The sequence below is a fragment of the Ovis canadensis genome, chromosome 3 (assembly GCF_042477335.2).
Source record: "Ovis canadensis isolate MfBH-ARS-UI-01 breed Bighorn chromosome 3, ARS-UI_OviCan_v2, whole genome shotgun sequence".
Classification (NCBI taxonomy): Eukaryota; Metazoa; Chordata; class Mammalia; order Artiodactyla; family Bovidae; genus Ovis; species Ovis canadensis.
In genome coordinates, this window is record NC_091247.1 from 97,666,083 (window position 1) to 97,692,110 (window position 26,028).

At 49.8% G+C, this 26,028-nt stretch overlaps 1 protein-coding gene and 1 long non-coding RNA gene across 4 annotated transcripts in view; one reads left to right on the plus strand and one right to left on the minus strand.

The window, feature by feature from the left end:
* Nucleotides 1-1,604: 1,604 nt before the first annotated feature.
* POU3F3 (POU class 3 homeobox 3) lies at nt 1,605-4,619 on the minus strand. The gene has a single exon (XM_069580572.1). It carries the CDS (start codon nt 4,584-4,586, stop codon nt 3,087-3,089), a length of 1,500 nt encoding a protein of 499 aa, XP_069436673.1. The 5' UTR covers nt 4,587-4,619; the 3' UTR covers nt 1,605-3,086.
* A 3,706-nt stretch (nt 4,620-8,325) lies between these two features.
* Nucleotides 8,326-26,028, plus strand: part of LOC138435659 (uncharacterized) — a 45,615-nt gene continuing 27,912 nt past the window's right edge. Inside the window, exon 1 of one of the 3 annotated variants that reach the window (XR_011255172.1) lies at nt 8,326-8,561. This is a non-coding gene — a long non-coding RNA (uncharacterized lncRNA). The remainder of the gene's footprint in view (nt 8,562-26,028) is intronic. The other 2 variants (XR_011255170.1, XR_011255171.1) reach the window with 2 other exon arrangements.

Here is a 26,028-nt window from a genome sequence, read left to right on the forward strand (position 1 = left end):
TTTTGTTGTCAGCCAAATCAAGTAAGCAAATGCCTCCTAACCTTTGAAATAGACCCATTCTCTGTCTGATCAACCACTACCAGTCCTGGAGGGAAAATAGGATTTCACCTCATGAGCCAGCAGCCTCCACCCAATATAAACAACCACACCCAATCCTCAGCTTTCCAATAAGGCCTTCTGTGCTTGCCCCTGCACACAGACCCTCAAAAATTGATGAAGTTTGTGTCCCCCTCCTCCACGTCTCCCCCAGGTTGTAAATCTGGGCACAGAGATTACAATAGCAAGAGAAATAGGAACCGAGAAGGCAAAGGAAAGTAAATTGTGGTTTCTTGTTTTCATTTTTTCCCTGCCCTCTGTTTAATAAATATGGCCTTTTTCAGATTTCACAAATCAAAATGATTGTGATTTTTAGTACGATTTGGTGTTTAAAATAATGCAACCCAATACACGGCCATCTGGCTGGGCTTGATTTATGAAAGTGACACAGGGTCTGTCTGGAAGAAATAACTATTCCTTGTTGCTCACAGTTTTCTTTTCTTTTTTTTTTAAACTCCTGCATCGATGTTACAGGGAGACGGAGTAGATGAGAGAAGAGGAAAAAACTGAGTGACAGCTCGATGAGATTAGGGGGAAATTAATCTATAACAATCATTGCTTTATCACCCCTAAATACTTGTTTTTAAAAGTACGATACAAAAGGACGCAACAGAGACTTCGTCTTGTTACTTACAACCTGAGGCATTACACTTTCATTTTCCCATGTGGTAAATATTGATATGTTAACTTGATAAATGTGATCGCTCAGCAGGATGTATCTAGAGAATGATCAGGAAGTGAAAACCCCCAGCACCAGTAAAGAAAATACAGAATCATACTGGGGGAAGGCCAAAACACAGAAATCTAGACTCTGAAGTCTAAGCTGGTACTCACACTGAGGGTAATGCAGTGTGGACCATATTCATGATGTTAGAACAATATTCTTCCATTATAAGAAAAACAAAACAAAACCCTCCCCAAACGGCTTAATAATTTAAAATTAATTACATATAGTTATTCATGGGAAGTAAGTGATACAAAAATATTTCATCGACTTGTAAGCTATTCTTCATAACTTCAGTCTTCAGGAAAAAGAGGAAAGAGATATAGTAATATGGTGGTGGGGGGAGGAAATGAGTAGAAAAAGAGAGGCTAAACTTTGGTGGTATGGGGCAGACACTGTATTAACCATTAAGAAGCAATTGGCACATTTTTTACTGGGGATGTAGTCCAACATTCTGCTAAAGATGATAAAGGACACAGGTATCTCTGGGCAAAGGACTAGCATTTAGACAATCTCACCTAAAAAAAAAACAAACCAAAACACTCACTAAAATTAAGTGTGTGGGGGGGAATATTGTGAAATTAACAGGCTAACAAGGAGGGACTACTATGTCAATGTCTATCTGTTTCTGTCATCGTCTTTTATTCTAGATTTGCAAATATGCCTTAGGTGGAACAGACTCTGCTCCCTCAGTGCTATCCCTTAAGGAGTTACATTAGTAAAAAAATATTTTCTAAAGGACTTTTTCTTTCCCACACAGTGTTTATGCATCAGACACAGACTATTTCATTCTAACAAATTTATTTTCTCGATCAGCTCTTACGGAATCACTACTCAAATTAAATTACAATCAAATAATCACATCAAAAGATACCCTTATTACCTAGCAACTGTCCATATTTTCATTTCATTTTGATTTGTGCTCGTCTGAAAAAAACACGTAATACAAGATCTGGGGAAAAATAAATTACCGTTTTGCAGCAGTTCATAAGTATTCTGAATAAAATATTAAAAGAAGTCATTTAATGAAAATATAAAGCAAATATTTTTAGATCAACAACGGATCTAACAATTCTATATTGCCGTCTTTTGAAAAGTCTGTTTATTAAAACCTACCAAAAACACTGCATGGAAAGGGCAGTATTATATAAGCACATCCACAGCACCCATTCAATCAAAGTTGGCAACGGAATGAAGGCAGGAGTCCGGAGAAGTGCTGTCTTCCTAAATCCCTTGATCTGAGTCAGTCCAGAAATAAAAAATAAAAATATTAATAAAAAAAATATTAGCGGTGGCATTTTTAGGCGTCGTCCACCGGAGCGGCAGCAGATAAGGCCGGAGATGGTGGCCAGGCCTCTCTTGGCGCCCAGTCCGCCCGGCCGGGCCGGGATGCGCCTGGGCCTCTCTCACTGGCCGGTGGACGTCTCCTGCTCCCTCGCGGGTCCCTGTCCCTCTGCTCTCTCTTGATACTTTTATTTCCAAGGTTACTTTGACGATAGGTATTGTTTTTCTTTTGGCTTTACTATCAGTTTGTTAATTTCAGAAGCTGTGAATACATGTGTGTGTGTGTATATATATATATATTTCTTGTTTTCTGGAGAGTGTTCTGTTTTTTTTCGCCTTCCCATTTCATAGTCAATTTGTTTGTCCCCAAATGACTTTAATATGGACAAGAATCACGGGGTCGGGAGCAGAGTCACCCCTGATTAAACCCGGTGCCCCAGCAGGCCTTCAGGTCGCTCTCAGGAAACAAAGTTATGGTGGATCTCTCCAGGCTGGAGGGGGCCCTTTGGAGAGAGGGGGTGGAAGGGAAGGGGGTGCTTTAAAAAAAAAAAAGAATTTTTTTTTTTTTTTTAAGAGGAGAGGACGAAGCAGGTGCTAAGTGCTATCCACCGTCGCCGTGTAGAACTTCTCAGGGTGGGAAAAACCTCGCGAGTGCAGTTTCGGTGCGCTTGGCATCTCCACCCTTCTTTAAAAAGAAAACCAAGAAAACGAAACACCACCACAGTAGAAAGAGACCTCAGGATCGCCCCTTTTTCTCTCGGTTTTGTCATCTACGTGTACGTAAAACTGTCAGGGCATTTGTAGGCTTTGTTTGCTTGCTTCGCCCCTCCTTCCTTGGACTTCAAACAGCATCTCCTCGGTGCGCCCCTCTCCGTTCCCCCGAGGGCGGGCAGGCCTGTCTTTGGGCGGAGGGGAGGGCGGCCCGGCCCGGCCCGGCCCGGCGCAGCGGGGGCGGCGGGGTGACAGCGCGGCGCCCGGGCCTTCACTGCACGCTTGTCTGCAGCCCGTGGTGCGGCGGCGGCGTGTCGGCGCTCACCGGGCCCACCTGCGAGTACACGTCGTCGGGCGTCTGCTGCTGGATCCCGGGCGGCGTCATGCGCTTCTCCTTCTGCCTCCGGTTGCAGAACCACACCCGCACCACCTCCTTCTCGAGCTGCAGGCTGTCGGCCAGGTTTGTGATCTCCTGCGCGGAGGGCTTGGGGCACTTGAGGAAGTGGCTCTCCAGCGCGCCCTTGACGCTCACCTCGATGGAGGTCCGCTTCTTGCGCTTGCGGCCCTGCGCCGCGATCTTGTCGATGCTCGTGGGGCTGCCGGTGCTCGAGTCCGCCTCCTCCAGCCACTTGTTGAGCAGCGGCTTGAGCTTGCACATGTTCTTGAAGCTCAGCTGCAGGGCCTCGAAGCGGCAGATGGTAGTCTGCGAGAACACGTTGCCGTACAGGGTGCCCAGTGCCAGCCCCACGTCGGCCTGCGTGAAGCCCAGCTTGATGCGCCGCTGCTTGAACTGCTTGGCGAACTGCTCCAGGTCGTCGGACGTCGGCGTGTCCTCGTCCGAGTGCGGGTCGTGGCTGTTGAGTCCGGGCCCCGCGCCGCCGCCGCCGCCGTGGTGGGGGGGCCCCTGCGCGTGGTGCGGGTGCGGCGGGTGCGGGTGCGCGTGGTGGTGGTGGTGGTGATGATGCTCGGCCAACTCGGGCGTGTCCCCGCGCACCAGCCCCGGGTGCACCAGGCTCTGCGCGCCGCCGCCCCCCGCGCCGCCCGCGCCGCCGCCGCCCCCCGGGCCCGGGGGCGCGCTCAGCATGCCGTTCACCGTGAAGCCCCCGGGCTGCGAGTAGAGCAGACTCTGCGGCGGCGGCTGCTGGCCGCCGGCCATGGACGGGAGATGCGCCGCGGCGGCGGCGGCGGCGGCAGCGGCGGCGGCGGCGGCGGCGGCCCCCCAGCCCCCGGGGTGGCCCTGGTGTGGCGGCGGCGGCGGCGGCCCGAGGTGCGGCGGCCCGCGGTGGTGCAGGGCGGTGCCCGCGTGCAGGTCCTCGCGCCCCGTGCCGCCCTTCACGTCGGGGCCCTGCGGCGGCGGCGGCGGCGGCTGCTGGGGGCTGCCGGCCATGCCCACGGCGCTGCCAGACCACGGCGAGCTGGCCTCCACGGCGGCGGCGGCGGCGGCGGCGGCGGCAGCGGCGGCGTGGGGCAGCGCGGTGACCCACTGGTGCGCGTGGCTCAGCATATGGCCGCCGTTGCTGGCGGCCATGGCCCCCTGCATGAAGTCGCTCTGCACCATCTTGACGGAGGCCGGGTCCCCTCGGTAGGCGCCCGAGGTCACAGCCGCGCTGCCCGGCTGCATGCCGCCCCCGCCGCCCCCAGCCCCGCCGCCCCCGCCCCCTGCCCCGCCGCCCCCGCCGCCGCCGGCCCCCGCCGCGTCCGAGTGGACGATGGAGCCGGCCGCTAGCAAGCTGTTCCCCGGCAGGTAGGGGTTAGAAGCCGCCGTGGCCATGCCGCTCCGCTCCCGCCACCCCACCGCCGCCACCGCCGCCGCCGCCGCGCCCCCCCGCCTCCCCCCGCTCCGCCCCCGCCCCCGCCCCGGGCCCCCGCCGGCCCCGCCGCCGCCTCCGCCGCCGCCGCCGCGGCCGCCGGGTGCAGCTGCAAGGCCGCTGGGCAGGGCGCGGGGGTCGCTGGCCGGCCTTGGTCAGCAGTCGCCGCCGCAGGAGCCGCGCTCCGGGGAGGGGGGCTCGCTTCTCGGCGGGGCGCACTCCGTGGCCGCCCCCCTCGGGGGGGGTCGTGGCCGCCCCCCAGCCCCGGCGCGAGCGGCTCGCTCCAGCGGGGCTCTCCGGGAGGGGCGCGGCCCTGCGCCGGGGCTCTTCGGGCCGGGCGCACCGACCGGCGCTCCTCCTCCTCCTCCGGTCCTCGGGCAAGCGCGGACTCTGCCCGGGGCGCTGGGCCCGGTCCACCTGCTAAGTGGCGACTTCACGGGAGGCAACAAAGAAAAGAAGCCGCTCCTTTCTGCTGGACCACAGCGCGGACGACCGGCCGCTCCTCGCCAGCTTTTCGGGAACGCCCTTCGCTCGTCTCCCCTTGGAGGAGGAAAACTTTTTTTGTCCTTGAAGGCGTGGTGGTGCTGGCCGCTCGCGTGCCGAGCGGAGACGCGGGCTCCCGCTCTCCCCCTCCGGTCCTCTCGGCTCGACTTTGCTCTGTCCTAGGAAAACTTCGCGCGCTGGTGCATTGCTCTGAAGTTGCTATTGCCGGAGCTCTCGGTTGCCTCTGAAACAAGAGTCCTCTTTCATTCTCCTCACGACAGTCACAGTCTGATGGGACATCTTTCCTTTGGGGCAGAGAGTAGAAGGCAAATATAACAAGGAAAAAGCTGCACAGGCGAAAACACGAGGTCGCGTTTCTGTTACCTTGCTGCTGACGGTTGGGGTTGGTGTTTTATTTTTTTCCCAGCAGAGGTCTGGAGGAGGATGAGGAGGAAGAAGAAGAAGAGTGCATTGGTGGAGGTGGAGGTGTGTGTGTGCATATAGGGGATCCTTGATACACAACCAACTCCAGTGGGCACGACGCACGGCGCGGAGGCTGCACCGACGGCGCGCGCGCTGGCCGTGCCGGAGCGGAGTTGCCGGGGGAGCTCGCCGTGCGCCCCGGTTCGCGCGCTCTCCCTAGCTTCTTCCCTCTCCCTCCCTCTCTCTCTCTCTCTCTTTCTCTCTCTCTCTCTCCCTCTCTCGCCCGCCGGTTCGGCTCCGATCTGACAGTCCTCTCTCTGTCCCTCCCTCTCCGAGCAGGGACTGTCGAATGTTTACCCTCCGCCGCGAGCGCGCACCCACCACCACACTTTCCCAAACACAAGGAAGTCGAGCACCGGGGCCCCCGCTGATTGGCTACCCGCTGGGTGACTGGCAGCCCCGGAATGACTGGCTCAGGACGCGCGGCCCCCCTTCCGGCGGTTCCGATTGGTTGCTTTTTAATTTAGGCAGAGCTTCGTAGAAGCTGGAAAGCTGTCGTTCCCCCTCCCTTACCCTCCCCAAGCCGCCTCCCTCCCGCTCGCCACTTTCTCCTCCCCGCCCCTCCCCCGCCGCCCCCTCCGCCACTTCTTAACTCTTAGTGTCCGGCCGAGACGTTGGCCATCCCTCCTGGGCTCTGGGGAGCGCAATCGGTCTGGGAAGGCGGGGGCGGGGGGGGGGAGGAGGAAGAAAGGGGAGAGACGGCGGGGGTGGGGTAGGGGGGGCAAACAGGGGAGGGAGGGAGTCAGAAGGAGATCGTAGAGGGAAAAATCGCGAAAAATAGCAACCTCCACAGTCCACCTGGTACTGCGTTATGCCGCCCTCCCCTTCCCCCATCGCATCCCGGAGATCCGAACCGCGCGCGGCAAGGACGCGCCATTCACGCTAATACCTATAGGCAGCCGTGTCCCCAGCGGTTTCAAAGTTTCCTTCTCCCTTCCCTGGTCGTCCCCCGTCCCTACCGAGGCGGGGGTGGGAAGAGGGAGCTCGCGGCGCCGAAAGACCGGGTAGCAGCCACGCTCCTTGGAAATCAGCCACCGCGACTTTCCGCTGCCGCTTCGCGCCGGCGGCGGCGGCCCCCTTTGTTTAAGGTCTCGGATGCCATCGCCTGGGAGACCGGCAGCCCGGGACCGGCGCGGGGCCCGCGCGTGCGAGACGGACCGCAGCCCGCCGCGCGCTCCCCACCCCCGCCTCTCCTCCCCCGCCCCTCCGCCGGGATTCCTGCGAGGAGCGCGCGTGCCCTTGCGAGTCGGGGGTGCCCACGGGCGGCGGAGAGATCGGCCTACCTTCCCCCCTAGACACACCGTAAGTGTGTCCCCCCCACCCCCGCCCCGAGGCGTCGGGAAGCCTGCCGCAGCGGGAGCGGCCTAGGGGAGCGGGCCGCCAGCCGCGCCCTCCACGGCTCACATCGGGTGCGGGTGCGGTGTGTGTTTCTTTATTTCGGTGCGGTGGCTGTTAGTGGTATTTCGCCTGGGCTCACTATTCTTAGGCACGGTGGGGGCTTTCTCTGTCTCTCCGGCCTCGGATGGTCTGCGGCGCGGCTGGGGCTGGCGGCGGGGAGCGCGATCGCAGCCTAGCCCGGCGGAAAGAGTTAAGGGGGCCGGGAGGAGGGAGCGCGCGGGGTGGGCGGGAGGAGCGGGGGTGGGGGACGCGGCCGAGCGGAAACGATGCACAGAGGAGCCTCAGCGAACCAAGAAAAAAGAGAAAGTGGCAACGAAAACAAGGGCAAATTGAACCCTCCTCGGGGATTTCCAGTGAACTAACCCGACTCGGACATTCAATAAATACATCGCCCCTAATGAGGGTGCGTGCGCGTGCACCCCGCACCCGGCCGCCCTGGACGCAGACGCGGAGCCGCCGGGCTGCTGGGGGCTGCCCTTCTCCGGCGAATAATTCCTCTGCCGCTCGCAGTCAGTTTTGGGGGGGGGGGCTGCTTGGTTAGGTCCGGAGCTCCCCAGCTTAGCCGCAGCCTTGAAGCCCTTGCGAGGTCTCGTGATGAATGGTGGGCGCGGAGCACTTGTGTGTGATGTGGTCCCTCTCCTGTGTGCAGGGGGAGAGATGCCCTCCTAGGTGGGTTTTAGTGGCTCCATTATTGCGAAGGTATAGACCTGAAGGGCAGCGGTAGCCAAACCCCAGACAGAACGGATTTTTACCTCCGCGTCCCCTTAAGGTTCCCTTTCCTATGTATGTATGCGTGTGTGTATATATGGAAGATGGAACACAGATTTCATTCAATAAATCTGAGATCTCCAGGTGCAGGCGTTTGAATAGTCGGTGCCAGCTCCCCGTGTTTTCCTTTCCTGCCGATTTTGCTTGGATCCAACTCAAAAACCGAGAGAGTCTCGTGGTTTTGTTTACACTGAATGGGGAGGGTAGGAACAGAGCCATGGGGCCCCTTTCATTAATATACAGTGAGGATTTTGTCTAAATTACCGCTATGAATTTCACAGTACACGCTTTCAAAAGCAGTCTCAGGTGGCCTGATGAAACGGGAGAGCGCCTCCGCAAACACATCCACTTTCTTTCTTTTCAAGGAGGGTGTGTGCGCGTACGGGAAGCCCCCCAAAACGTCGTGCTCCTCGAAATCAGAAATGCGCTTCTGTTGCGAGCTGGGTCCCCTCGGTCCTCCGCCTCCGCGTACTTAGTTCTCCAGTCGCTCCCCAGCCCCACCCATCCGCCCCCTCCCTCTGCCGAGTGTGATTGTTTTGTCTGGAAAAAAAAAAATCCAAAGTATATAACAAGGGGAGAACAGTTAGTGCTGACTTTCATTTGCATACATTTTCATATATTTTGGTGAAAATAATAGACGAGTGGAGAGCCGGGCTTAGAGGAGTCAGAGGAAAGAGAAGACTGAGGAGGTACCGCTTCTGGGGAGTTGAGAATATGTCTTTCCCCCCCACACCAGTCACCTTATTTATTTTTTAAAAATAAAACTTCTTCCTTTATTTTAAAATCTAATCCTGGAAGTTTGCTCGGTAAGTGTTTTTCATTTTCTTTCCCTGCGTTCTCGTTTCTGCCCCTCCTTTCCGTTTTCGGTGGGCTCTCGTAGGCTTGGGGCTTATTTTCAGGGCTTGGGACGAGAGAGAGCTCACGGGCAGCTGTTTTGAAGGAAGGAAGAGGAATTGTGTTGGGGGGGAGAATTCAAAATTCAGCCCTCCGAAAATATTACATAAAAGGTGGACTCCTTCCAGGGATCGCCACAGCAAGGCACTTTACTTTTTTTTTTTTTTCCTGGGGAGGAGGAGGAGAGTGCTATTAATTTTAATTGTTGATTGTTAGGGAAATACGAAGGCCCCAGAAAAGAAGTGATGATGAAGCACGCAGTACTATACATATTTCTTGCTTTTGGATTTCTTACCCCCCCGCCTCCCAGAGAATCTGGACTCGAGGGGAAGAAGCCCCTTTTCTGTAGCTAATGCTGATGTGTTGAACTACGTGTGCCTGCCTGGGATTGGGGTGGGGGATTCCTGCTGGGAGAAGAGGGGTGGAGTGAGGAGGGGGGGGAGCTTGGCAAAGGGAGGGCAGAGAGATGGAGAAGAAGGAGCAGGGGAGGAAGAGGAGGCAGGAAATCAGTGCCCCCCCTGGTTATCGCCGCGTCTGCCGAGCAGGCGGCAAACTGCAGCCTTTCCATTTGGTAGTGAAAGTCCATCAGGAAGAGGGTGATCAATCAAAACTAACCAGGACACCCTACACTTTATTCCCAAAGGAGGCTAGAGCTATAGTGGTTTACTGTGTTTGCTATTCTTGACAGCTGCACCCCACCCCCTTGCCTCTGGTCCCTGGCTTTTAGTAAAAATGAAGGGTACAGTTACTTGCTAGTTGCAAATAATTAGAGAAAATTGGATGGTGGAATTAGCTAGGCCAAGTCCAAGCCCGTGTGAGCACCTTACTTTAGTGAAATGGGTTGGAGAGGATGCTAAAAGATTCTTGGTTTTGTTCTTTTTAGAGGAAGGCGAGCCTCTGGGGTGGTGGTGATGGTGGGGTAGTAGCCTCAAATATCTGGAATATGATTGCACTTTTGTCTCCAGAACACCTTGCAATTGGAAATTTGTAATTTCTCTGGAAACAGTTGATGCCAAATCAATGAAATGGTTTGTCAGGAGGGAGGAAGAGGTTTCAGTCGGGGAGGGGTAAGGATCGCCAGTTTTCCACTCCCTGTTTGCGTGCTTGGCAGCGTCGCTTTTGACTGAGGTTAACTCTCTGTGCTCCATTGGACCAGATGCCATATAGAGCTGCTCCCTGAAGATCATTTGTTTCCTTGATGGGGAACATTTCTGAGCAGAGCATATTGGTTGCCATAGCGAGAGAAAGAAAAGGAAGAACACTGGCCACATTAAGCTATATGTTTGTGCACTGGGCTTTAGATAAAAGGACCGTGGCTCAGCCAAAGAGAAGAAGCCAAGCTAGAGATTTCTAGCGCCACCAAAACTAGCTTTATTTTGTTTTGGACTTTTACAGTTGAAACATATAAGCTAATTTTATTGGTTGTTGTTAATTTTATATGACACGGTTTACTGAACAAAATAAACTTTGGAAGTGCTCGGGAGTCGAAGTCTTGACTTGTCAGCAGGGGGCGCACTGACTCGTCTTAGCAAGTACGCTGTAAAATGTAGCTGTTTTCAAAAGCTGAACTTGCCAAATGCACAAATGGTCCCTACCTTTCTATGCATATTCAGAACCAGGAGCGAATTCAGTGCATAACACAGGGCCTTAAAGTAGGGGGACAATGACCTCCCCATCTCCCACTCAGCCCCATCTGTGAAATGGCCTGGGAAAGGAAAACCGGCTTAAAACACTATTCCTCCATGTCTTTCTGTGAAGAGGATATAAGTGTGGAAAACAGAGTTGGTCAGTGAAAGCAGAAATGCTTTGCAAAATTCTTAGGGATATGCGATAACCTACTCCATAGGTTACCTTTCAGGTTGTATTTTTGGGGAAACAGTCACGAAGAGAAAGATGTATTCTAAAGGTATTATCTATTAAATGGTGAACAGTCTTCAACTTGAGGCAGGCTTTGACTTCTAAATAAAACCCCAGCTCCTGGAGACTTAGTCCAGGCTTCCTGGGTCTCTTTTACTCCATTCGATATATAAAGGCGCCTTTAAATCTTGGCAACTCCTCTGATTATAGCAAGATTCTGAATTTATCCTTGAAAGGGCTTGTTAGGGAAAAGGAAATACAAAATAGCCGATGGTAAGAGGTCACTGTGAGCTTGAAACTTTTTAGCACAATACGGTTTAATGTAGTTGCAGAAAAGTTTTCACAGAGCTCAGGGTTTCCGCCTTAGAGATTTTTAGATAAGGCCAAGGATGAAAAGATTCGAGGAAAACTTCCTAAAATAGTGAAGGGCAAATGCTACCCGGTTCTGAGGAATTAGTCAGTTTGTCACTAACAGTTTTCCCAAGGAGATTTGGAAAGCTTGACTCAGAAAGGGGAGCTGTGAGTGACTGACTGGAAGTGAGAAGCTGGTTTCCACGGTTCAGCAGCTCCCGGCACCTGTGTGTCACTGAGCCTGGAGGAAGGGCCCAGGGCTGGGGGCTCTGCAGGAGGGGGAAAGACACCTTATTCTTTCGAACTTGACTCAAAGCCAGCCAGGATCCAGCCAGAAGTTTTTCTTTGAAACTAACTTGCGAAAGTCAAGGTTTGGATGTAAGTGGTATTTCATCTAGGAGGGTTGGAAATTATGTGAGTAACATATGCAAGGGAGCACTTTGAAAAAGATTTTAATTCCAGGATTTTTATCCGCCGGCTCTCACATTTAGAGTCAGGAAATGTACAGGCAGGTTTGTGCAAATAGCACAAAGTAGAAGATGGAAGAAACGTGTAATCTGAACCCAAACATTGCTTTTTCTTCAGCTCTCTGGACATTTCAGACAAAAGACTTCAGGGGGAGATCCACAGGCACTAGACCAGTGCCTCAAAGCTCTAGGTTACTTTGCATGCCCTGAGCTGCTGAATGCATTTTTTAAATTACTAAGGAAAAAGGCAGGTTTTCTATTTAGCCGGGCATTTTGCAAAACAATGGTTAAGAACTCTGTACGTATTTGGAGTATGATTTTCGCTATCACTTTTCATGAGATCTGGGATCATTCCTATCTTGGCTGCTGCGTAACGTACGTTCCTTTTTTGCAAAGTTACTTTTTAAAAAAGGCTGTAAGAAAAGAAAAGCTTGTTTCTCATGATATCTACATTCTTAGGTTATCTAAAGTAAAGGAAATAGAAAATAATAATTCTGGGTAAAGCAACAAGTTAATTCGAGAACTGGCATATTATAGGGACCGTGTTAACATTCCGTAACGATTTGGAGGTGAAAATAATCAAGCTGGATATGAATTAAGAGCCAAAGAGCCGGGCCAAGCTATAGACTTTTAATTGTTGGGGATAGTGAAATTGCTTTTGCCAAATGAGAGAATGAAGAACACTACCTGGGTCAAGTGTACAAAAGACAAAGTGGGTATTTACTCACTTGCTCCCATTTGAGAGCAATAAAGTGCTCCTTCGGATACTGTGGCAGCATAGAAGCACACTGCTATTAGCATTTACAAATTAAAATGTTCTACATGCTCTCTACCCACACTGTGTGCTGTATACAAAGGAAAGGGTTCTTCAACAGTAGCTTTTGGGTGGAGACGAGCATTTGTCGCCTGGCTTGGCGGTGGGTGAGTTATTTCTCCATCTTGCTAAGTTCTTGGACGCGTCCCAGTGGCTCCCCCTCGTTCTTCTTCATATCACTTTGATAACTGACTGATCTGATCTGTAGGAAAGGAGCAAGAACTTGGTTTTCTTAGACGGGCTGGAAGGAGCAGTGATCAAGTCAGACACTTGCGCTCTCTCACCCTAAAGCAGCAGCTTTACTTCTGATGCCTATAGGAAAGCTTTAAACTACAGACTATCTCAGATTGTGGGACCTAAGTTAAGAAGGCATGAAAAGTTGGCAGTCGAGTATATGCTTTAAAAACAGCCCATTTCCCACAGTTTGCCCACGGTAGCTGCATTCATGCACCTGACAAGTCTGGTAATGAAAGCTACCAACTGCTAGGGAAGCAGTGGCTGACAGGACATGATGGACTGTTCTGGCCTGTCCCTCTTCAACCCCCGCCCCCACAATGTTCTTCTTAGAATTTAAATTCGAAGGGCTAGGTAACTGAGAGCCCAGCTGATGGACTGGAGTGACGATGATGATTTATTAACAAAAACATGTGGGTAGGTCTAGCTAGAAAAATATTCCAAGGTCAACTTGGTGTTTTTGTGTCTGTGTTTTGAAAAACAAAATATTAACTCAGCTTTGCCAGGGGGGTGGTTGGATTCCACACACCATCCCTGCCACAAGCTTGTGGCCTTAACAGAAATAATTCTCTTTCTTGAGGACACCCTTGGCCCAGAACCCCTCAAATTCCCTATACAACTTCTCCTGAGTTGGAACTAGGTAGTCCCCTGATGGATGAGTCTTTGTGGCACACTAGGAAACAATTCTTGCACTTGGGTGCCTCTGGGTGGTTTTTTTTCTTTTAAATTCGATTTTTTTTTGACACTTGAACTTAGCTATTGTCCGAGGAGCTGAGTGCAGATCACAGCTCATCAGGCTGGAGGCTGCTCTTTTGGGCATTTTCCCCAAACGCTGCTTCTGTAGCATGTCCTCTCCTGTGAATATGAAAACTCCCACTTCACTGCCCTGTTCCCTCCCTATCCTGGACCACCAGCCTTAGGGGGTCTTCAAGAAAGGTCAGCTGTTTTGTTCACTTTTAGAATATTGTCCCAGTCCTCATAGTATCTGTTGCTTCAGATACTCCTTGGTTTGCAGCAATATCATTGCAGCACTGAAATATCTGGCAAAGAGTCTTTGGCTGTAGAACTTGCTCACCGCAGCTTCATGCAAACTGGGGCTGGTTAGTCCCCAGTTAAAAGTTTTGTGTCTGCTTACAGTTTTGAAGGCCCACCTCCTCCCCCCAGATTTCGCGAGGTAGGGAGCTTGGCTGCCCAGTAGAGCCTAAGGGGAGGATCCCAAGCTCACAGTGCTGCTGGACAGATGTCAGATTTTAATTTAATATTATATCAGAGTGCAGAAAACCTCCAGAAGTCACGACATGTATTGTCCAAATGGCTTAGACTGTGTTCCCTTTATTTGAAATTCACATCGCAGAAATGAAACAAGTAAAAATTCACTTGGAAAAACAGTGACTATTAAAGTCTCGTAAACCTGAAACACTCTAGGATGTCAGCGCTGGGATCTGGCAAGCGACTCCTTTGCAGGGTTTAGGAAGCCAGACTGGGGCGTTCCCTAGGAAGGTTCGCCTTGGGGGCCTCTCTTCCCGGCGGCAGGGTATGCCTGCCCGCACCCTGCTGTGATGTGCGACCCTGCGAAGCTGCTTCTCTGGCAAGGGCAGCGGCTTGTGGGGGTCCCAAGGCCGAACTCCGCTTCCTTAGACTGCATGTTATTTTATTGAGAGCATCGTTTGCATAATAAAATGAAGGGACCCACTACTCCCCTTGTCTCCATAAACACTGTCCTCAAGGACTTTGAGACTGTTATCTGAACACCCAGAGCGGCCTTCAGAGGTCGAATCAGTCTTGCTTTTCCAGGGAAAAAGAAAAATGGAAGGCGATTGAAAGCAAAAGGGCCGGAGAGAAAGAGCAGGGTAGGAGTGGGGTGGGGGAGAAAGCGGGAGGGAGGGAGAAGAGCTGGTCCAGCCGCACCGGGGGGAGGGAGACCAGAGCGGGTGCGGGATGGAGCGCAGGGAAACGCTGAGTCACCCTAACCGGTCACCGCGGACACCGCGGCGACCTGCCGCAGCCCGGGGAGGGATGGGCATCTCCTTAGAGGCCTCCTTCCCGCCGCCGCCGCCGCCGGAGCCTGGCCGTGGAGCTCGGCGCCGCCCGCCCGCCTTTGTCACCGGCTCGGTGCGCGGCCGCGAGCTCCCGCGGTGGGCTTTGTTCTGGCGGAGCAGGGTAGGACCTCTCGCCCCGCCGCGCCCCCGCCCTCCGCGAGCTGGGGACGGTGGGGGTGGGGACCGGGCGCCTGGGGACGGGGACCCGAGGAGCGTCGGCGGGCGCCTCGGAGCCCGTGATTTCTTCCTGCGCTCCTTTCGTAATTGAGCTGTTCTCCTTCGGGGCGGGGGCCGGGCGGCGCTGGAGGAAGGGGAGCGGGAAGGGGGCGCCCACCCTCGGCCAGCCGCAGCGGCGAGCGCAGGTCCCCGCGCATTCGCATTGTGTGCGTGTGTGCACGGCCAGAGGGGTGCGGGCGTCTAGAAAGGAGGGGAGCCGCTGAGGCTCGGCCCCGGGTTCCAGGTTTCTGGCAGCGGCGGGGCGCCTCGGGTCGGCGCCTGGTTCTCCCCTAAGATCTGCTCTCGAAGTGCTTGGGGGCCGCGCTTGGACGCTGTGGACGCACCCTGGGTCCGGGGGCTGCCCACGCGGAGCGCGCAGATTCCCCGGTCGCCGAGGCCTGTGGCTGGGGACAAAGAGGCAGACGGCCGGAGCGAGCGGAGGGCGGGCGCACACAGGATCCAGGCGCGCAGCCACCGAGGGTACCTCTCCAGGAGCCCCCGCGCCTCGGAGCCCCAGGGCTTTGCGTCTGGAAAGTTCGCCCCTCGCAGAGCCCGCTCCCTCCTCTCACCCTTGCATTTAGCAAACGGCGTGGGATCGCGTGTTACCTTCTTCCTAGCCGCCCCCAAAGGTGTGGGCCAGATTGCAAGAGTTGCTGCTCTGTTATTGTTTGTCAAACAGGCCCTTTCTCCTGGGAGAGGGGCGAGGGGCATGTGGCGGATCCTGGGCCAGGATTACATTAATCAAAGCATTATTTCCCCAGAGAAGCCCAGCACAAATGAGAGTAAATCCTAATAAAATTGGATCGCGGAGAAATGGTACGCTTTAAGTAATCTGGGCTGCCTGATAACAATCTCACATTTATAAGATGTGGGTGGGTCTTAAAAAAAAATCTGCACACCTCTGGCCTTGGCTGCTGGGTCCGGATCGGGACGGGGGACAGTCCTCACCCCGAGCTCAGCTGAACGTCTGGAGTGAGAAAGGGACGTGGGCACCCCTGGAGTTCGAGGTTCCGCTCCGAAGGCACTCTCGGCCCGGGCGCCCCCCGGAACATCTGCAGGGGCCCTGGAACTCCCCCCGACCACCCTGCCGGTGCTCTGCGAGGACGCGGCTCCGTTCCTCTGGGATCGAGACCCCGCCGTCCATCTCCAGCGACACCGCAGGGCGCGCGTTTCCCGCGGGTCGCGGCGCGGAGCCCACCAGGCGGTCGGCGGGACTGCCAGTTTTCTCCGGCTCCCGGTCCAGGGCCCGCCGGGCCAGGGAAGGGGGAGACTGCCGGGGACGCCGGGGGTGCTGCTGGCTGGCGACGCTTCTGGTGCTTTCGGGTTGTCCCAGCCTGGCAGCAGGCTCGCGTTTCTTCAGCCTCCGTCCCCCGTGTGGTAGAAAACTTTCCGAAGCCCCCGCGCGGCCACGCCGGAGAGACGAGTTCCCTTTCCCACCCCGAGCTCCGAGCAGGCAGGTGGAGCCCACCGGGGCGGAGGCGGGCTCTCGGGCAGCGCCCATGCCCTCTCCTGCTGCGGGACCCGAGAGCGAGCTAGGCGGTGACAAGTGTGAGAGCGCCGTCACCAGCCCGTGGGCGAGCATCAGCCTCCCGGCTCCGCGCGCCTTCCGCGGACGCGGGGCCGAGCCTGCTTCGGCGCCTGCCACCCGGCCCCTCCTCCGCGCCCGAGGCCAAGGCCCCGCGAGCGGCGCCCCCTGCAGGCCGGCGCCGGGCGAGCCCGGGAGGCCCGGCCTCGTGGGGTTCACGCGCTGCCCACGGCCGCGCCCGGCCCGGCGGCAGCCGAGCGGGAGACCGCAGGAGGACGACGAGGGGCGCGCCCGGTCACTCTTCCCTAGCCCTTCCGCCCGGCTCCCGGCCCCTCTACGGTCCGCGCCTGGCAACCCCCCCTGGAACCCGCGGCCCAGCGCCTTGTTCCCGGCCCGCTGGCTCCGGAGGCCAGAGAGCATCGCTGTACCCTCGCGCGGCAGTGCCCGGCACCGGGGCCCCTGCTTACGAAGGAGAGCGGCTCGGAGTGGCGTGTGGGCGGGTGTGCGTGCGCGTGAGGGATCGGTATGTGTGTGTGTGTGAGTGCGGTGTGCGTGATCGGTATGTGTGTGCGCCCGTGTGTGCGCGTGCGGGGTGTGTGTCCGGGTATGTGTGTCAGGGTCTGTATGTGTGGGTGCGGCGTGCGTGATCGGTGTGTGTGTCGGGGATGTGTGCAGTGTGTGTGTCTGTGTGTGCGCGTTGGGGGTGTGTGCGCTCGTGCGGAGTGTGTGTCCGGGTCAGTAGGTGTGCGTGCCGCATGCGTGATCGGTGTGTGTGTGTGTGTGTGTGTGTGTGCGCGCGCGCGCGCGATGTGTCCGTTGGGGGTGTGTACGCGCGTGTGCGCGCTTGCGGGGTGTGCGTGTGCGCGGGCGGCGTGCGTGGGCGTGCGGTGCGCGCGCAGGGCAGGGCAGGGCAGGGCAGGAGGTGGTGAGGAATGCGCCAGTGCAGCCTGGAGATGTAAATCTGCCACCTAGAGCTCCCCCGCCCCCATACAGGTGTCTTAATCCTCGCCTTCATCCCTTCTGAGACCCGAGAGATCTCTCTTGGGGTCCCGGGATGTTCAGGGATCCCCGGACTCACGTGAGCCGGGGGAGCCCAAAAGGGACAGTGTTCGCTGAGAACTGCGGCCGAGATCTTTCCCAGGCTCCCGCTTGCCCTTGAGACTGGATTTCAGGGGCTTGGGTATCTGCTTCCTCTCGGGTCTTGGCCTTGAAGAGGGCTTGCGTGGAGGTTGTTTTTATGTTTGGAAGCATAGAGTAGAAGTAGGAATCAGTTGAAAAATCACTTTTTAAGCCGGCCAGTTTGCTGGCTCCTTTCTAGTGATGGGAATTTTTTTTTTTTCTGGGTGAGTGAAGACACACACACCTTTTCAGTTCTGAAATAACGACTCCCCCTTCCTCCAGTCTCTGATTTCCATAATTTCATACAAAACAGGGCTGTCAGTTATCTCCTATTAGAAAAGAGAAAAGCAGACTAATAGAAGAAAACTTGGGCCAAATGAAATTCCTCCTACTTAGGACGTTAACCAGCCCTATCCAGATTGTTCAACTCTCAAGGGAGAACACAAGGCAGGGAGAATTCAGAAAAAGGCTAAATATTTCTCTCCATCATTGAGAATATGAACCCAATTGCCCGACTGTATTTTTGATAACATGACTTTCAGAGGATCCTAAAAAATAAACTTTATAAATACTTTTAGTGTCCTCTTTTTGTCCTAATGTTTGCATCTAAGGATTTTCAATAATTTGGAAATACTGGTGGTATATATTTTTTGTTTCTTGGATTTAGGTGGACACTAGGTGGTTTAACGCTCAGCGGCAATTCTTGTAAGACCTCCTGTTCTGAAGAAAGTCCCTAAGTAAAATTTGCACACAGTTACCTCTAAAGACCCTCACCTACCAGTATCATCATACTATTTGCCACTCCTTTTTGTAAGATATTGTATAGACAGCTAAATTTTAGTAAAGAATGTTAATAGTAAAATGTCAGTGTTTAACTAGATGAACTTTGGTTTTTGGAATCAAAGTTTAGCTTTTCTTTGAATTATTTATCAAGATGTTTGTCCATAGGCCTTCCTAAGAGAAGGACAAGGTAGGGGGTGGGCAACCACTAATTTATTTAAAGCATATGTAGATGTAAGATTAAAAAACTAGCCTTTTGGAAAACAGTAATAACTAAACCATGTCTATAAACACCCACCTTGGGGACTGTGAAAAAAGGAAACCTAATTACTCTCATAGAAAACAGCCTCAGTGAACAGTTAACTAAAATATTGTATGGCAGTCCCCTGAAAGCTCCTCCTCCCCTTCAGTATAAGACCCTTTGGTAATATACACATATTTATACATGATGTAAATATACATATGCACGAGGGTAGATGTTTATGTACATAACATAACAAAATATATACATACCCCGACTGAATACATTTGCATATAACATGCCCATGTGTAATATACCAAACTTCTATGATTAACAATACATTCTATCACAGATAGTCCTAAAATAAAAGAGTAAATCTTTTCCCTATTGAAAACAAATTTAAAATTTCTTTTGAAATCTGAATTGTGCCAGCCCTAGATGACACCATAAGAATCAGTAGAAAAAAATCCATGGACTATATTAATATTTTCAGCATGCCCCTTTTAAAATACTACAAACAACTCATTTTACCTAAATAAAAAAGGCATCATACTTAAGAATTTAAATATAAACATTCTATCTAAATTCAGGGACTTTTCATCTTTTTTCCCTGCAAATGAAATGCTATTGTCTTATGACAAAAATTAAATTCGGCACACAGTGAAAAAGAGCATTAGTTTTATTTTTCATTCTGTTGTAAAGAAAACATTTTTAAAGTAGTTTAATTCTGTAGACCTTTCTATCATTAAAAGACATTCACTAGTCTAGTGATAATTCGAAATGAGAAAGCAAGTTGGAGGCACATATTTATCCTTGAGATGATTTGTGTAATGTGGGATGGCATGTTACTTATTTGCTTCTTTTTAGATATTGTTTTGAATTTTTGTATTTTCAAAGACTTTTTTTTTAATTAAAATGAATACATTGGCAAGACTCCAAGGGCTCCTTCACACTGAGCAAATGTAAAGAAACATTATACATTAATGTTAGGGTTGAAGAGTTATTTGTTCTCACTGATAAAAAGAATCAGAATGATAAAGTTTTGAAATTTTCTTGAAGACTGTGATAGAAGGAGCTCTCTCGTGTGAGTTATTTTTACTGATATTACAAATTATTTTATCAGCTTTTCTATGTTTATGTAAATGTGTATTTCTTTACTGAAAATATATATATGGTGTTTATGATGGCATTTATTCCCAAATGTAATTTATTGCTTGTTTATTTCAGAGTATTTCAAAGATTGATACCTCATCCTTGGTATCTAAATATTAGTGATGTACTTGTGAAAATAAAAATCAGTTTAGCCCAAGTGCTATTTTGAAGTTTGTTTTTTAATCTGTTAAAAATTTGAAGTTAAAATGATGGAAATGCCATAAATGAAAAAAAATTAAAAAGAATATTCTTGGAAAAAGTAAAAGAATTTTACTCCAGATGGGGTTTTAAATCAACTGTAAGCATAAGTTAGGCTTTTACTTTAGAAAGATTTCTACCTGATAGTGTGGTTGGGTAGGAAAAGACACATGCTATATAATGATCTAAAATTGAACAATGTGTATTCAAAAATTTGGATAAAGAGTCATTCACTCCAAAAGTGTAAAAGCATCTTTTCTGTCGATTTAATTAATGAAGTGAGTAAAGGACTGTTTTAGTAAGCTCAAGTTACACATGTAGAAAGATTTGTAAGAATAAATACTTTGGTGTTCTGTGACCGGAAAGCAGACAGAACTATAATATAGCAAATACAACTCCCCAGAAGGTAGGCATCTAAGATGCAATTTTTAAAAAATTTGTCAGTTACAGCAAAGAAGGAAAATAGCTTATTAACTCAGGGCAACTATAAAATGTTGACAGATATCAAGTTTCATAGCCAACCAGGCTCTTAGAGAACTGCTCGGATATTGGTGGAGACCAACTTATTCTGTGAAAGCAGTTTTCGAAGTGAATTATTTTCTTAATAGTCTCACATTTAAACTCCAGCTTCATGGACTAGCCATTTTCTTCCTCCCTCCCTCTCTGCCTTTCCTTTCCCTCTCCCCTACTTTGCTTCTTTTTTTTTTTTTAAGTCTGTGAGCAGTTGGGTGGGTCTGCTTTTGAGGTTCTCAGGGACCTCTGGGGCAGAGGTTCAGGTACTCAGCCTCACTATTTAGGCACCATCAGTGACTCACATTGAAGTGAGGTGCATCTATGCTTTCTCGAAACCTTATTCTCTTTCCTCATCCAGCTGCTCTCATCTTTTAAAGAGAGAACTAGGCAATGTCTACCAAAGGCAAACTAAGTGAGAGAATTTAACTAATTATTTGGAGAATTCAGGCATTGCTACACACCCTTCTGCCTAGCTATTAAAAAAAAAAAGAAAGAAGAGAGAGTGAAATTTGAACAGTCTAGACTGGCTATCTATAGTGATTAAATTTGTAAGCTAGCAACAGATTCTAGAAGGTCTTGCCTGATTCTTCATGGTACTGATTAGGAGTGATAGAACACACACCTGAATGGACCTCAAGGTGAGATAGTTACTAGATAAATAAAAAGAGAGGAGGGGCCTGACTTACCAGGTTTGGTGGAGTGCATTGATGGAAGTTATTAGATAATTGTTCACCTTTCTACTTAGCCCCATGAGAGGAGACACACACATGTATTATAAAATACATTAAATTAATGTTAAATAGCCCAACTGGGATTGCTGAAGTTATTTACATTTAGCAGTGGATTAAAACGTTAGCTTTATACGTTTAATGAATTAGAATCCTGTATGCTTGGACTTGGAAACATGTGCTGAACACATTTTCAAGGGTCTTGTAGGGAGGACAATTTTCTCAGTGTAATTTTAATTCAAAGGTGCAGTTTCTTTACCCTTATGTGAGGGACTAAAATATGGCAGGACAATATTACACATTGTAGGTGGTAATTAGGCCCACAGACTATTTTAAAGTAGTCTTTGGTAAAGTAGGATAAGGCTGAGCATGATTTGGGTTCAGCTTAAAGAACATTAGTAAATCTTAATGATAGGCAATGTTTAAAAAGATTTCTAGCGGCAAGTATTATTTTAAAAATAGCACCTAGAATTTGTATTCATAAACTTTGCTTTCTTTCTCAAAAGTTACTGGAAAATTATGGAACTAGTTTTTTTTTGCATTCATCCAATTAAACTACTGAAGTATTATTATTCTAACACATAAAGCTACTCCAAGAACAAATCATGTGTGCTAGGTGGAAAAAAAAATATTGCTGATTTCGCATTTGTTATAACATCAGGATGAAGTGGCTAGGTGAAAACTATGGGCAAGTAATACTTCATATTTTATAAAGTTGTTTTATTACACAAACTGAAATTGTTTATTAATGTTAATCCTAGAAAAAGTGTGATGATCTTTTGAAATTTTTCATGGTTCCTATTTCTAGATGCACATAAAGATAAGGAAATAGAGGGTTAGTGTTTGCTTGCACAAAAATTAAGCATCTAGAAAAATTTAATGAATAAGTGAAGGAGATGTAGCAACTGAAAAGTTAAACCCAAGGCGTACTTGTGCTGTTTCCAGTTACTAGTCATCCTACCCCTTTTTTTCCCCCTTGAGCCTCCCAAAACTCACACAACGTGGAATTGTTGCAGAATCACTAATTAGTCTTTACCCCAGACCCCTTTCAATAAAATGATGCCATCCACCAAAGATTTATGGCAAAACAAGATAATAGACTTATTATTAGGAAGTTCTCCTGTCGTAAGAATTTACAAGATTTTTGGGGGAAATAATACCTCTAGGGATGGCTGTTTTGCTGCGTTCTTTTCTCGTTTTAGAGCCAGAGCCTAATTCTCCACATTGGCCATTGATCACGGTGCAGGCTGCTGAGAGGTAGCCATGTAATTTCTTTATCTTTCACCTGCAAATTACACACATTATTTTGAAGCTCAAAATAAGCATTCCCAATGAGTTGCATTCAGAAAATGTCTTTCACAGCATTAGTACAGAGCTGAGGTGCAAAAGAATATTAATCTAATACATTCCAAAATTCAAATACTTGTGATTAATAAGCATTATTATCTATAAATAAGGCCCTAATGATACTTTGGCAGTGTTGTAAACACAAGAATCAGAGGCAATTATTGTCATTATTGTTCGGCAAGTACTTCCCATGAATACCAAGCGAGTATCGCTGTCCAGCTACTTGGCAAGTAAGGTTCCCATAAAGAAACAGCTGTTGGCCAATCAGGACTGGCTACTATTTACTGCCCTTAACCCAAAATGCAGGGTCCTTAAAGAAAGGAAAAGGAAAAAAAAAAAAAAAAACCCAAGACGTCCAAAGAGTTTTGACGCGATTAAAAAATAAACACCCTTTCTAATAAATATAAAAGCGTCTTGAAAATAGTGCTGTTGTGAAACTCTGACTTTGGTTAGTTGGATACATTAGCCACCATTATATTCGCTGGATGGAAAGGTCTCATTTGTGAGGTACTAGGCCCAGTGTGGTGGACTGCCCTAGAAGCAAAATCAGTGGACAACAAAACATAAATGCAGCAACACAAATTCTCCTTTTTGTTTTTTAACCTTCCTCAGGCTGCACAGAGCTTACCCCTGTCTATGAAACAGAATCAACCCACCAGACCTAGCTCTCACGTGTGTGTGTGTGTGTGTGTGTGTGGTGAGAGCGGGGGACCCCTTGTAGTATGAGTAAGGCAAGTTCCTCATGTTCATAGGAAACTGGGCCCAGTTTCCCACACGCTCTCTGCCCTCTGGGTCTTAGCAGCAATGCTGGACCAGCTTGGGCTGTGTCCACGAACTACTTCTAGCTTGCAGTCTCAGTAAATTCAATAGCATTGGTTAGCAGTTAAACTGGTTTTTCTGAGAGGGGTAAAAAACTTTCATATAGATTTTCCTAAGGGATACTTGCATTAAGCATCAGATATAGAGTTGTCTATTTTTAAATTTTCTTTTACCAAGCCTTATGCTTTAAAGATGTGATAGGTACATAGTAGGGGTTGGGAAAGCATTGAGTTGGCTTCCCTGGGCACTGGAGGAACCTAGGAGTGTCGGGGTGGCAGTGGGCAGGTGATGCTGGGAAGGATCCCTTGTTGGCTGTCCATTGGTGGGTGGACGTGGTCTTTGTGGAGCCCACTGAAGTGGGGTGAGATTTTAGAGTACAGACTCCCCAACACCTAATCTGACAGACCCCTTGCTGCCATCACTTCAAGGGTGATGGGGTTTTCCCCTCTAGTCCTCAGGGAACTGAGACAGCAGTAGGAATGTCATTGTTCTCGCCTGTTACTGGGCCATGGAGAGTGACCACTTCTGAGATGTCCCTCTGACTCCCTCTGAAAATATTCTTGCCACCTGTGGCCTGGACTTTGTCATGGAGGCAAGGTGCCCATGCTTTCAGAGCCACTGCTGATGGGAGATGATGGATTCTAACCCAGGCCTTGGGCACCGTCTTCCCTCTTTTCCATTTTGAACTCCTCTGCATGGCCTGGAGGGTGGATGGTCCACCAGGATTCAGCAGCATGTGCTCAATCTCTGAGTTAGGGAAGATGAGAGGAAAGTCAAATCTTTTCTCATTTTTGAGCATAAAGACTCAAAAGAGAATTTCCATGACAACAACAGCAGTAGTAATAATAATGACCACATTTTACTATGGGCTTACCATGTACCAAGGTATTGAAACACGCATCTAGTGTGTGTTGTCCTTGATAAACACCCCATGAAGTGCATCGTGTATCCCAGTTTGACAGGTGAGCCAACTGAGGCTTCCAGGGGCTGAGTCACCTGCTGAATGTCCCAAGTGGTGGTACCCAGATCTGAACTTCAGTCACCTGTCTTGGAGACAGTGTGCTTTTACCAGCGCTGCTGTACTGCTTTGCAAATTCTGGGACCCTGCTGCTTTCTCCCCTTTTTGAAGATCCCCAGCTGTCCCCCCCTTTAGGGCCATCTCTGTGCTTGCAAAGCAGCCCTGTGACAACTGTGACTGCAGCACCCCCAAGAGTCTCGCTTCACAATCAGGAGGCTGACGACTTCTGTGTGCACCAGTACCAGCCAGCCGTCTCCCAGCCCTCCATGATCATGAGAGCAGAATAAGGCTCCACAAGGCTCCGTGGATTAAGCAGAAATGAGTATTAGAATTTAGGTTGGATGCTCCATTTATCTTGAGGTATACCAAGTTAAAGGGCCTCAGAAGGTGCATAAGTGTGTGTCTATAAACCTTGCGCTGAATAGACAAGAGTGGTGTGTCTGTTGCTCTGTATCCGGGCACCCAGGGGAGGAGGCTGACCTGCGGATGAGAAGCACCGTCTCTAGGCGGCTCTGCTTCCAGGCTGATGGAGGAGCCGGTGGGTTGGTTCCGCTCCTCTCTGTGCTCCGCTCGCAAACACCCTCGTAGGGAGCATGTGGATGCCTTGCAGCCACAGGCAGAGCCACTGTCTTTAACCTTCTCACTGGTCCCAGCATTATTCAGAGACAATGGAGCTTTTCTAGGCAACCCAGGGATCAATCAGCGAGGCTGGACTGTGTGCCCCTCGGGGAGTGCCTTGAATCTGGGCCACGGAGCAGAATGTGCAAGCCTGATTCCCAGCGAGAGGGAAAAGATGGGGTTTCGTTTGGGGCCCGAGAGTCGGCTGTGGAGCCCTGAGAAACACCAGTGCTCCACGAGAGACCAAGACACCAACGCTGAAAAAACCTCCGTAATGATTTCATTCTAAATGAAATCTTCCTTGCTGCCACTGGTCCCCAAAGGGCAAAATGTTATTTGTAAAGGTCAAAGTGAAAAGGTTACTTGGCTTTTGGAAAATGACTTTCACCCAATAATTAATTAGTTATTAGTCAATTAATATGCTGCCTCATTCCAAGGAAGAATTAAAAGCAGTTTATAAAAATATGTGACAGAGGAAACTAATTTGGGGAAAATGAGCCAGGTGAAGTCAGCATATACTTGTGCCCACCCTCAAATGCTCACTCTGCTTAGAGATGTGAGGAAGTCACATAAATGACAAGAGATAGGGTTTGCTTTCTCCCCAGCAAAGAGAGAGGAAAATAATTTAAAAAGAGTTTTACAATAAGGATCTATCTGTGTTAACTTTTATTTTTTTAATTTATTTAAAAAAGCACTCTTTTCAAGATGGACAGCCAATTACATATGCCTTCAATGTATTTCTTTAACATTTTTGATATATTTAACCTCCAATAAAATGTTCTGAAAAGAATTCACTATGGTATCTTTTGTTTTAAAAGTAAAAAAAAAGCTAATCTTGAGTCCATTAGAATTTTATATTGGAGGAATAGTGTTATGATATTCTTTGACAATTTTTAATCCTAGCACTTGGCACTCATATCCTGTATTTACTTCCCATAAGAATATTTGACAGTTTGCGGCATATAGATCACGTCTGCTTCTTCCCAGTAAGTCACAGGAAATCAATAAGTGATATATGTTTTACTGTTCCTTCTATTTTTTGTTTAGGTAGTCGAGAGGCAGATTGTATAAAGAGTTCAGTAAGGTTCCATATATTTAAGAGTATAGAAATTCATGCATGAAGCCACAAGTAGGTTAGTGATGTGGTTGCCGCATGTCACCCTTCTGGTCTCAGCTTCTCATCTATTAAATCAGGGGATGGGATTTAGTTGATCTCTGAGCTGCCTTCTAGTCATACATAAAATTCTGTGTTTTGAATTTTCTGTCATCTAGAGAATCCATTAATGTACGCATGATTTTTAAATATCTAGTTATATTTCAATTGGTGAAGAACTTGCATGGAA